The 12,552-nt window shown below is 45.3% G+C and overlaps 1 protein-coding gene across 1 annotated transcript in view; it reads left to right on the top strand.

Annotated features, from left to right (window-relative positions):
• LOC142590512 (cytochrome P450 3A6-like) overlaps positions 1-12,552 on the top strand; it is a 54,569-nt gene that overhangs the window by 34,621 nt on the left and 7,396 nt on the right. The window contains exon 12 of the mRNA XM_075702698.1: positions 4,059-4,199. Within this exon, the coding sequence (XP_075558813.1) occupies positions 4,059-4,199 (141 nt within the window). The remainder of the gene's footprint in view (positions 1-4,058; positions 4,200-12,552) is intronic.

The raw sequence follows: 12,552 nt of genomic DNA, 5'->3' as shown, positions 1-12,552 counted from the left end.
TGCTCTTGCGAATGAGTGTGTATAGTTCCGTCTTTTCTATTTTCGTTCAGTTGTGGGCAACAGCAGAGCCACAATTCATGTGGCTCATAAGGAATGCGTGGTATACGCGCAGAAGGTTATCTTCGCAGAGACCCGTCCTGCGTCCTGAGACTCCGCGGATGAGTCTGATCATGTTTTCGGTTTTGGCGGTTAAGTGTTCGATTGTGTCCGTGGCATCCGGTGTCTTCGATTAGGAGCCCAAGAATGCGCATGTGGTTGACTCGCGGAATCTGTTGTCCGTCTCTTGTGTGTAGTGCGATAGGAAGTTCGTCTAGAGGAGTTACGTAGCGGACTCCTTGGCAAGACTTGCGAAATATTAAGAGTTTCGATTTCTTGGAGGATAGTTTCATTCCTGTGTCTGGTAGGTATTCCTCCGTGGCATCTAGGGCAGACTGTAATTTCTGCTCCATGTCTGCCAGGGAGCCTCCCGGGCTCCAGATGGTGATGTCATCTGCATATAGAGCGCAGTTTACGTTCGGGATGTCTCGTAGTTTGTCTGCGAGTCCCTTCATCACTATGTTAAATAGTAATGGACAGATGATTGAGCCTTGCGGTGTTCCGACGGAGCCCAGCGTGTAGCAGTCCGACTAAAGTTGTGAGACTCGCAGTCGGGCTTCTCTATCGTTTAGGAAGGAGCGCACGTACTCCTGAAATCTCTAGCCGAGGCCGAGGCCTGCCACATACTCCAATATGAAGCGGTGCGAGACGATGTCGAATGCTTTCGTGAGATCGAGGGCGAGGATGCCTCGAACGTCTCTTGTTTTAACGTAGAAGACCTGTCTCTTGAGGAGTAACATGACACCTTGCGTGGATAGGTGGGATAAGCGTAGAATTTCGCCTAGGATGTCTTGCGGTGCATTACTCTCTTCTTACGTCTCTTGGAGCGGAGGGGTTTGCGTTTGGCTGTGCTTACTTTTACGTTTGTCTCTTTGGGTGGTGCTTGCTTGGGAGCTTTGAGGTTTTGAATCTGCTGTTTTGCGTCATTAAGCTACGCTTTAAGCACTTGTATGGTGGCCCGGAGACCCGCTAGTTCTTGTCGTAGGGCTGTGACAATCTCGATCTCATGCTCGGGCAATGAAGACCGCGTTACCTGTCTGGTAGATGAGGCGTCCCGTTGCTGCTGCTGGTGTTGTCTCCCTCGTACTCGGTCGGCCCACGTCAGTTCGGTGTGGTCGGATGTAGGGCGCCCGCTAGAGCAGGAGCGGCTGTTGCGTCGTCCCCTGGAGCGGGAGCGGCTGCTGCGAGGGCGCTGCGGCGCTCGGGTGTCGGCGTGACCGAGCGACTCCTTGTGGCCGCTACGGGAATTCCCGAGGTGGCGCTCGAGTCGCTGTGACTGGCGCCGCTCGGTCTTCGGGAGCGGCTGCGGCAGCGCCGGTTACGTCTGCGGCGGCGTCTCTCTCGCACGATGTAAGGGACTGGAAGCTTGCGTTTGCAGTCCTTGTCGGCGGTGGGGTGCGGTCCGCCGCGCAGGGTGCAGTGAGGGGAACACTGCTGATTTTCTGCGGGCGTTTTGAGGCCACAGTTCCGTTTGCCACGTGGTGATGGGGTTAGGGCAGACATCCGCGCGTTGACCGATGTTGCCACAGTTGTAGCAAACTTCCGTGCGTCTGCGAAAGAGTGTGCATCGAACAATGCTTGCTCCGCAGTAGATTTTGGTACTTGCATTCCTTGGAAAAGGATTGTCACGGCTGTGGTGTTCTCGATTCTCTTCACCACCAAGGCGTTGGGGTTGCGTTTCGTGACGATCAGTTCTCGGAGTTGGGAGTCGTTGAGCTCGAGGTCAATGCCTCGGACTACGCCTTTGCAGGTATCATCGGGTGGAGCCGCGTATACTGCGACCCGATACGTAGTACCTTTCATGCGAATCTCTTGCACCGTGGCGTATGCCCTTGCTTTACGTTCGCTGGGGGTGCAGATGCTGAAGATATTCTGAGTTACGTTGCGGCAGATGGAGTCTTCCGTGAGGTCTTGAGGAGCCAGGGTTGCCGCCATTGCCAGGGCTTGCTCAACCTGCATTGGTGCAGGTTCGGCCACGTTAAGACCGTCTCGGGGTCTCACGATGATACGGAACGTGTCCCTCGGTAGCCGAGGGAGTCTCGAGGTAGCGACGAGGCGCTGGTATGCGCTGTTCGGTCCGGCGGTGCGATCGCCGTCCCTTCGTCTGCCACCAGTACTTGACGAACTTGCTCCTTGGGGTTGACTGACCTTTCCTTTGCGTGGTTTGTGGTTATATGCCGCAATCCAGCCCGAGTCATTCGCGTTTTCTGGTGATATCGTCTCATCGGTGACGATTTCCGTGGCGGAAATGGCTGACTTGCGGTGTTAGACCTAGGCCTAGCCACCTTTGAACGCCGAGGTTGAGAATTCGAATGCAGAAAATGTTGAGAAAGAGTCCACCCACCGAAATAAATCTGGTATCCATGGAATCCGTGTAACTTGCTGCTTTCGTTGGTACGCAATTCACTTCGATTTAGGGTGAATAACCTCTTGAAATCATTGATGATATCGGGAGCCGATGTTTGCACATCCGCACTAGTCGGCGCCCCACTACCACTAGTCCACTATGAAGGTCGGCAGACATTTATTTTCATTTGATGGGAAAATATTTTTCGCAACGCTTGACCAGGCGTAACCAATATTATCGTGACTTCATGACGTTAAATTGTACAAGTTTCGTGTAGCAAGGAAGTTATTAGTGATTACGCCGCTTTTAAAGAACAGGCAACAAGGTAGTGCTTCACATGTTTCTCAAGTGGCCATTCAATCTTGATCGGAAGTCCGAAAGCTGAGGAATATTCGTAGACGGGAAAAACTGCCATTGCCCTAGTGTACCTGGTCCTACATACAGAACACAATTCTAATTTTTAAGCAATACTGCCTTCGTTCATTGTTTAGTGGCTCATGCTACACTCGGGCTGATGACACCTTTAATGTACAAGCATTGTCTGGCGAGTACCTCGCAAAATCTGCCCGTTACGTGAAAAGCGTGATTGTTTGCGTCTGCCCAAAAATGCGTAATTTTCGGAGTTAAGCGATTTCGTCGTTTTAATAACGTAACTGTAGATGATTGTTAGCGTTTATGGGATAAGGAACAATTTGAACCACCAAACAATAAAACTGATCCGAGAGACTACCCATACTATGAGATTCATGCATACCCGTAGGCATACATAGGGTTCATAGGGATTCATAGGGATCATAGGGATGGCTGTGTGTTTGAATGAAGTGTTATCTGACGAACATGCGGGCATGCCAAACCAACTTGTCGAATGTAATAATTCTTCGTTCTCCTATTTTAAGCACAAGTAACCACCCAATCAAAATTGTAAAGTAGGCTTTAAGGGCAATGACGTTTGCAGATTGAACAATCATATCTTTCGGCTTGACATTATGGTAAGTCACGCATACTACACACAAGAGAGCAACGTTGATTCATAGTGCAATATTTCTATAAAATGCTTAATTACGATTTTTTTCGACACAGGCGACTAATCGTGACAAGCTTGGGCTCTCAGCTTACAATTCCGCAAAAAAGCTATAGCTACTAATTCAACGGGCAAAAATAGTCCCGCTCTTCCGATATTCGGCTCTTGTTATATTTAGAATGGCAAAAATAATAAAAGCCCTACAATGTGGAGGGCTTCCTTTCGAGCTTGTATTACAATTTTGAACCTAAAGTGGTCGTGCAATCTCATTTCATTATTACGCTTATGAATATTGCTACTACCTGTTGCCGACGCGTGATTAAAACCATGGGCTTAAGTGGGCCCGTCATGGGCGCATCTTGCTGTAAGAGCACCAATTTAAATTTTTTAGGGCGCTTCCACGCAATAATGTTGCGAAGCTTATTCAACTTCGTATAAGGTACTCAAGCAGTCTTTCAGGAAAAAGGAAAACAAAAAAGACGGTGAGACAGCCTTGCAATGTTGCAAGGAATCTCACCTGCTATATGATTGAGATGCGTTCAATCTTTTGATTGGCGACACATTCACGTTTACGAATCTCTATTTCTTCGCTAGATTTACTGCCCGGTGTGCGGACGAAGACTATCGTTGCGGCAAGTACGTCATTAAGAAAGGAACCTCGGTTCTGGTGCCTACCTACCAGCTGCACCATGACCCGCAGTACTGGAACGAACCTGAAAAATTTGACCCGGAAAGGTGAGTGCACCTCGACGCTGTTGGAGGACTACTCATTTGAAATGTATACAGTTGGATGTTTGCAGAGAGCATCAATATAGTGGTTTAACTTGCCTATACACGTCATTGCCGTTCAAGATATGCTGGGTTTCCGCAGAAATAACCGTGAGTTTCCGTGTTGGTGACTTTTTCTTTTAAAAACAGAAGGGACACATGGCTAAAATTGAAGTAACTAACCTAATAACTAACTAATTGAAGTAACTAAATAAAAGATGATGAAATTATACCCCCCGGCTACAAAATATTTCGCAATGATCGAGAATCGCGAGGAGGAGTTGTAGCCATCATAGTGAAAGAAAATATTCAGTGCCTACAGATGCAAGGCATTCCGAATCACGAGAGTGTTTGGTGCCAAATAAACTTCGAAAATTCGTCATTTATTATGGGAGCGTTGTACAGGCCACCAAGCACGCACGTATCATATTTAGAAGATTTACAACGCCACTTGGAGGGACTTAAACCCTCGAAATGTAAGCTGATTCTCGGGGGTGATTTTAACCTCGGGGGTATTGACTGGAACAATTTGACAATTGATGCAAAAGAGCGGGCTTCTTGCGAAGTTCTTCTTGATATCGCCTTCAATCATGATTTGACGCAGGTTGTTCGTGAAAACACACGCATAGCAGGATAGCAAGTCTACGCTTGACTTAGTTTTTCTTGATGCATGTTTGGATAATTACAAAGTACAAATTCAAAGTGGACTATCTGATAACAAACTTATTTCTGTTGAACTTAAAACCGATCTTACTTCTGCCCGAATTAAAGAAAAGACCACATTTGTTCGCCAGTATGACAGAGCCGATGACACGAGCATTATCGACTACTTATCATTTACGCTGGACAGTTTCAGAGCGGAAAGTGACGTCAATGACTTGTGGCTGCGGTTTAAAGATATTGTCTCGTATTGTATCTCAACGTTTGTACCGTTGCGAAAACAAAGACAAAAGAAACAAAATCCATGGGTAACCAGAGAAATAATTCATTTAAAGAGACAGATCGCCCGCCAAAGACTGAAAAGAAAAAGCAACCACGAAAAAATAGCTCTGTTATCCCGGCAATTACGAACTAAGCTTTACACAGCCAAAGAAAAGTATTACACCGAAACCTTGTCCAACTTTATGGTCTCCTCGCCACACCGTTTTTGGCGTCACTTATCACAGCCCGAAAATAACCCACATAGCATTATCATGAACGGTTCGGTTCTGCACGATCACGGAACGATAGCGTCACATTACAACACGTTTTTTCAGTCTGTTTTTTCCCCGCGGTCTGGTGGTGATGCGTCGCAATATCAGATGCCTGGTCATCGTTCTTCCGAAATGCCGGACGTAAACGTAACGTACGAAGGCGTCGTTTCCCTCCTGCTAAACATTAACATAAAAAAATCTAATGGTCCCGACGATATACCAAATGCTTTTTTACGTAGATATGCGGAATGGATTGGACACTATCTTACGATCATTTTTAAAGCGTCACTTGAACAAAAACGTGTCCCAAATGACTGGTTAATGGCCAAGGTTGTCCCAGTTTTCAAATCAGGAGACCGGCAAAAAATTGAAAATTACCGCCCCATTTCCTTATCTTGTGTATGCTGTAAACTTCTCGAGCATGTAATATCAAAATCAATATACATCTACCTGGAAGACAAAAAACTTCTATATTCCAATCAGCATGGTTTTAGGCGAAATCTTTCAACAGTGACGCAACTGGTTGAAACAATTGATGATTTTGCGAGGGCTTTGGATAACAAGGGGCAAATTGACTGTATTTGTCTTGACATGTCCAAAGCCTTCGACAGAGTCCCTCATTCAAAACTCATTGATAAGTTGGTTCATCTTGGCATAAAGTACAATGTAACACAATTGATTCGTGCATACCTAACAGGCAGAACTCAGTACGTAGAAATTAATGGCTCCAAATCAGAATTATTAGACGTCACATCGGGTGTCCCAGAAGGGTCTGTGTTGGGTCCAGTCTTATTTCTGGTTTATGTTAACGATATTGCGCAATGTATTAACAAAGACATAAGGGTGCGACTCTTCGCAGATGATTGCCTACTGTATAAACAGATAAACAACCAGGATGATTTGAAAATTCTTAACGAAGCTCTGCAGGTGGTTGAACAGTGGTGCGAAATTTCAAAAATGAAAATTAACAGAAATAAAACTGTTGTATTTCGTGTCACACACAAGACAAAACATGTTGTTGACTTTAACTACACCCTGGGTTCATTTACACTTGCCGCTGTTGATAGCCTTAAATATTTAGGCGTAACTATTTCCAAGAATCTGAGTTGGAAGGAGCACGTTGAAAACATTTGTTCGACAGCAGAAATGAAACTCTGGTTTTTGCGTAGGAAGCTCAAGCTTGCTTCGAAAGACTGTAAGTTAACTGCCTACCTATATCTGGTAAGACCCACACTTGAATACGCCAGTATTGTTTGGAACCCTTATTAAACAGGATTGATAACCATGATTGAAAGAGCCCAACGAAGAGCTGCTCGATTTATTCTTTCTCGTTACTCGCAAACTGATTCTGTTACAGAAATGCTGCAATTACTTAACTTACCCTCCCTAGCCGAACGACGCCATGTAGTCAGACTTAAGTTTCTTTTTTTTGCTTTGGAAAGGGCATTTCAACATAAATACTACTCCCTATTTAGCACCAAAACAAGGCAGAACCTCAAGAGGTACACATGAACATAATTTCCAGATATCTCAACTGCACATTAATGCATACGCCAATTCTTTCTTCCCCAGAACAATAAATGAATGGAACAGACTACCAAAAGCCATTATTCAATGTGATACCGTAACACAATTTGAAAACAATCTGAGGCAAATCATGTCCTAAACAAAATTATGTACATTATGGTAGATTAACACAGATTGTGTTTATTGTCCCTGCATATTGCTTTTGTATTTGTGCTGTTACTAGTTTCCTGGTTCTTTTTATGAATGTATGCTCAAAAAGAGTGTTTTATGTATAACTTGCGTGCATTGTGTATAATGTACATTATGTTTTTCATTTTCTGTGCTGTACCCGACCCCTGTAACCGCCTCCGGGCCAACAGTATGACTAAATAAAAATAAAGATGAATAAAATATAGTACCTATGCGCTCGTGCAAAGCGTCGGCAGCGATGCCATCGGCACCATGCGGTATCTTTTGTTGGATATTACTTCGACGTAAGCACCAACGTAAGGCAAACACTTTTCACGTATTAATGTTGCACAAAGCCTCACAATATTACGCTAGCCGCGTTGCTACTACCATCCATATGTACCCTAGCCCGTTAATGACGTAGAGGGCGATGAATGTACGGACCGCCTAGTACGCTCTGATGAAGGCAACCGAGCCGATGGAAAAGCAAAGACGAAGACCAGAGCCCCAATTACTGCCGGTATAATCGAATGTGTGCTCGCCATTTGCCGAATGAATATACCTGCCATAAATTTTCGTACTGCTCAAGAATTATTGTATCTTGAGAGGGTTTTGCTATATATCAATGGAGATCGCAGACATCAATACACAACACTGATGTTCTACTGTACATTATGCTGCACCTTGCCTTTAATATTACTAAAACAAATCGGAAGCAGTTACATAAAATATTCATCGCGGATACGATGAAATCTAGTCATACTTTTTCTGGCAGCTTCCTAACAAATTTACATAATTTGATGCACTCCGTTGTGTCCTCATAGCCGACGATCATCACCGGTGAAGTATGGTTCGAATATCTCCAGTCTCAATCAAAAGATGGCATGCATGATCTGTTTGACAAAGCACCAAACGATGTCACACTTTCCTCTTTATCTGTTGACACAGAAATGTGGCTTTCTCAGAAACGAACATGGGGCACCCGCTGTATCATCCTCGTACATGGAGGTGCTGCTTTTGCCGTCTAACTGTGGGTCCGCTTAGCGAAGCGATTATATTCCTGAGCTGTCTTCGGATTGGCCATCTCCTTGATAAGACAATCTAATTTATCGGCTTACTGTTCTGGCTCCGCAAACTCACAATTGCGTTCTGCTGTGTGGTTTCTTGTAGAGAAAGCGATGCTATGTTCTGAACAGTCAAGCACTCTTATTAAAGGAATGTAGTGGTTACTTGCACTTAATTACTAAATTTCTCTTATGGAATTACAGCAGGAAGAGTGCTGTTAAGGGAACTTAGTGGTGGCTTGTATAATTTTATTAGATGTGCGTGATAGAACGAAAGCACAAAGAATGCAGTGGCATTTTGCAGAGGTTTACTAAATTTCTGCGGCGGAATGAAGGCAGGAATACTAACTATTTCGAAACGTAGGGGTTGCTGGTACAGGTTTAATAAATATCTACAGTGGCATAAAGCCAAGAAGAAGGATGCTAAAGCAGTGCGGGTTGTGATATGTAAAGGCCTAATAAGTGTTTACTATCGATCTAAAACAGGGAGAAAAGGTATTGCCAACTTGGCGAGGTTTAGTTACTGTCCGTCACATTATCAACGCCTGAATATGCCTCTTCACTGAATGTAGTGACGATTTCCTTGTGCTATTTAGGCCAGTGAATTTCGATTCTTTATACGACGCCCTTACTCGGCTAAAACTCTATTTAGAGTAATATTGATTCTGTAAGAGACGCAAATATTTTTCCTGCTGTGTTGGGACTGCGTACATTGGAAGAAGCGCAAAGTTCGGAGCTGAAATTGCGCTGTCTGCACCTCTGCTACATCGTCCTTCGCTGTCCCTGGGTACGTTATCTTGAGTAACGAGATGTCGGTTTCATGTGTATAGTACGGTGCGTTCCCACAGGAAACACCCAAGTTAGTATAGAACTAAACATAAGGTGTACATCAGCTTCATAGGGGGTAAATGCTTCACCTTCCATAGCAAATAAATTCCATAGTGGACCTTCCATAGTAAATAAATATTACACATGCCTTAGTTTCTAAACATAACTTTAATCATTTCAGAAATACTTATTTTTCGCTCCTTTTACCAGTGTACTGTACTTATCATGACCGGTTGCATGTAGCTCTACGGCTATTGGTGCTCAGCAACAATCCCTCCAATTGAAGCGATGGAAGCGAACCCATTACTAGTACAGTTATGGTAAACAGAGTGAAATCAATATGAAGGCACCAGTACGCAGAACAAGGTATAAAATAAGCTTAACACACTGCGCCATCGCTCGCTCATTTGAATTGTATTTTGTTTGTTCTGTTATTGAACAGAATGATGTCAGGCAAAATCCGCAAACAATTAGGATATCGTGGGCGCTGCAGAGATGCCAGTATATTATATATATAAGGGAGAAGTGGTCTTTACAATATTATGCCACTCAGCGATTGTACATTGCTGTTCGTGCAATATTGCTACAAAGCTCTACAAAGCATTGAGAAAGAGAGCACGAGCTTGGTGCTGAAGATAATGATTGGGTCAAGCCTGCTGTGCCATTTTTTTGTTGCAAGTACCAAGTAAATATATTTCCTTGTTTCCTTGCCTTTGTGCTACAGTGGATTACATATATATTTCGGCGCCGCGCTAAGTAGGCCTGCCGGGGTGACTATCGCGAAACACCGACAAAAAGATCATTAAATGGCAACATACAGGCAGAAGTCTGGCTTCTGAAGATCGCCTAGTGCCATTAATGAGGTTACTGTTATGCCAGTGGTTGCAGCTGGCTCGACCATTTCTGCTAGAGTTAAATAAGTACTGTAGGGCAATAGTCTTAATTATTAAAATGAAGCCATTCCTTGTTCGACACTTGTCAACTGAGCATAAGATCGGAGATGGCATTGTTAGTCATTCCCCTTAGGAAAATACCATATTGGTCGAATTAGCTTTGTTGCACATTAGGGGAGGAAGGTTTCTGTTTTTTCGGAGGGAGGAGGGGGCAACAATGCGCGGAACGCCAAAATATTTGAGCGCATGTTGAGAAGAAGTGCGCAGGTGCAGCGGTGGCGTAAAGGTAGAACGCCCACCTCGCGTGCAAGAGGTCCGTGATTCTAATCCCGGTGCCGCGCAATTTTCTACTTGATTAAAAAGAAAAAAAATCCGCGCGTTGATGAAATTGCATAAACAGGCCTGCAGTGTGACCAGAACCGGTAACGCACTCCCTCACCAGAGCAGGATTGGCCACCCTGGTGCAGTACTTGGCCACAACGTCCTATATGAACACAACACTCAAAGCCCGGCCCTCGGTCCCCAGCAGCTGCGAAGCAACTGACCACGGTGGCGGTCAGACCTGCGACGCAGCAGAGGGTGCTAAGAATCCCTGGCTCCGGACAGGCCGCCATTGGAATATGAACCTGGCAACGTTTAACGCTTGAACGTTATCTAGTGAGGCGATTCTAGCAGCGCTAGCGGAGGAATTAGCGGATAGTAAATGGGATATAATAGGGCTCAGTGAAGTTAAGAGGCCAAAAGAAGCATATACAGTGCTAAAAACGGGCACGTCCTGTGCTACCGGGGCTTAGCGGGGAGACGAGAACTAGGAGTCGGATTCCTGATTAATAAGAATGTAGCTGGTAACATACTGGAACTCTTGGCATTCGAGAGGGTGGGAGGTCTTGCTGTGAAAGTTAATAAGGGGTACAAAATGAAGGTTGTACAGGTCTACGCCCCTACATCCAGTCATGATGACGAGGAAGTCGAAAGCTTCTATGAAGACGTGGAATCGGCGATGGGTAAAGCAAAAACAAAATACACTATACTGATGGGCGACTCAATGCCAAGGTAGGCAAGAAGCAGGCTGGAGACAAGGCAGTGGGGGAATATAGCATAGACACTAGGAATAGCAGCGGAGAGTTATTAGTAGATTAGTAGTTATTAGGTCAGTACGGAGTGGTCCAGGCAACTGGAAGAATCGGCAACCGTTAATCGTTTTCTTCAAATCGTGCAGATTCAGGGGCCAATTCGCTGCTGGTCGCGCAGTCAAAAAGCGACCAGCTGTTTCATCCGATCAACTATATCAGCCTTCATCTTCAAGATTGCCGCCATGGTAGCTACCGACGGCGCCTGCGTCATGGAATGGCGCTGTGATTGTCAAATCATGGACGCCCCCTCCCATCAGCTATAAAAGGAGCTGTAACAAGTGCGAAATTCGTCAGTACGGAGCGGTCCAGGCAACTGGAAGAATCGGCAAACGTTAATCGTTTTCTTCAAATCGTGCAGATTCCGGGGCCAATTCGCTGCTGGTCGCACAGTCAAAAAACGACCAGCTGTTTCATCCGATCCACAATATCAGCCTTCATCTTCAAGATTGCCACCATGGTAGCTACCGACTGCGCCTGCGTCATAGAATGGCGCTGTGATTGTCAAATCATGGACGCCCCCTCCAATCAGCTATAAAAGGAGCTGTAACAAGTGCGAAATTCGTCAGTACGGAGCGGTCCAGGCAACTGGAAGCATCGGCAAACGTTAATCGTTTTCTTCAAATCGTGCAGATTCCGGGGCCAATTCGCTGCTGGTCGCGCAGTCAAAAAGCGACCAGCTGTTTCATCCGATCAACTATATCAGCCTTCATCTTCTAGATTGCCGCCATGGTAGCTACCGACGGCGCCTGCGTCATGGAATGGCGCTGTGATTGTCAAATCATGGACGCCCCCTCCCATCAGCTATAAAAGGAGCTGTAACAAGTGCGAAATTCGTCAGTACGGAGCGGTCCAGGCAACTGGAAGCATCGGCAAACTTCTTCAAATCGTGCAGATTCCGGGGCCAATTCGCTGCTGGTCGCACAGTCAAAAAACGACCAGCTGTTTCATCCGATCCACAATATCAGCCTTCATCTTCAAGATTGCCACCATGGTAGCTACCGACTGCGCCTGCGTCATAGAATGGCGCTGTGATCGTCAAATCATGGACGCCCCCTCCCATCAGCTATAAAAGGAGCTGTAACAAGTGCAAAATTCATCAGTACGGAGCGGTCCAGGCAACTGGAAGAATCGGCAAACGTTAATCGTTTTCTTCAAATCGTGCAGGTAAATCAACTTGGATCTTTTCATAATAACCCACCAAAAGTCCCTGGATCGCTCCGTGACTACTGTTCTAGCGCCTTTTTTGACTGTCTGTCCAGCGCGAATCGGCTTTGATAATGACGGACAAGCCACCGACAACAATTAGGGAATTGGCAAAGTTTCTTACTGATCTATCAGGCAAGGTTTACTCGCATGGATCTACTCTGAGAGATGAGATGCAACAGATAAGGGAATCCCTTCACTTCTTGAACTCTCAAGTTGAAAGTTTCAAGGCAACAATTGATGCTATGAAGAAAGAACAAGCGTTGCTAAAGAAAGAGAATAACGAACTTCCAAGTAAGCTTGAAAGCACC

This window comes from Dermacentor variabilis, chromosome 8 (genome assembly GCF_050947875.1).
Source record: "Dermacentor variabilis isolate Ectoservices chromosome 8, ASM5094787v1, whole genome shotgun sequence".
NCBI classification, from domain to species: Eukaryota; Metazoa; Arthropoda; class Arachnida; order Ixodida; family Ixodidae; genus Dermacentor; species Dermacentor variabilis.
Note: the sequence above shows the minus strand (reverse complement) of the source record. Positions and strands in the feature narration are given on the sequence as shown.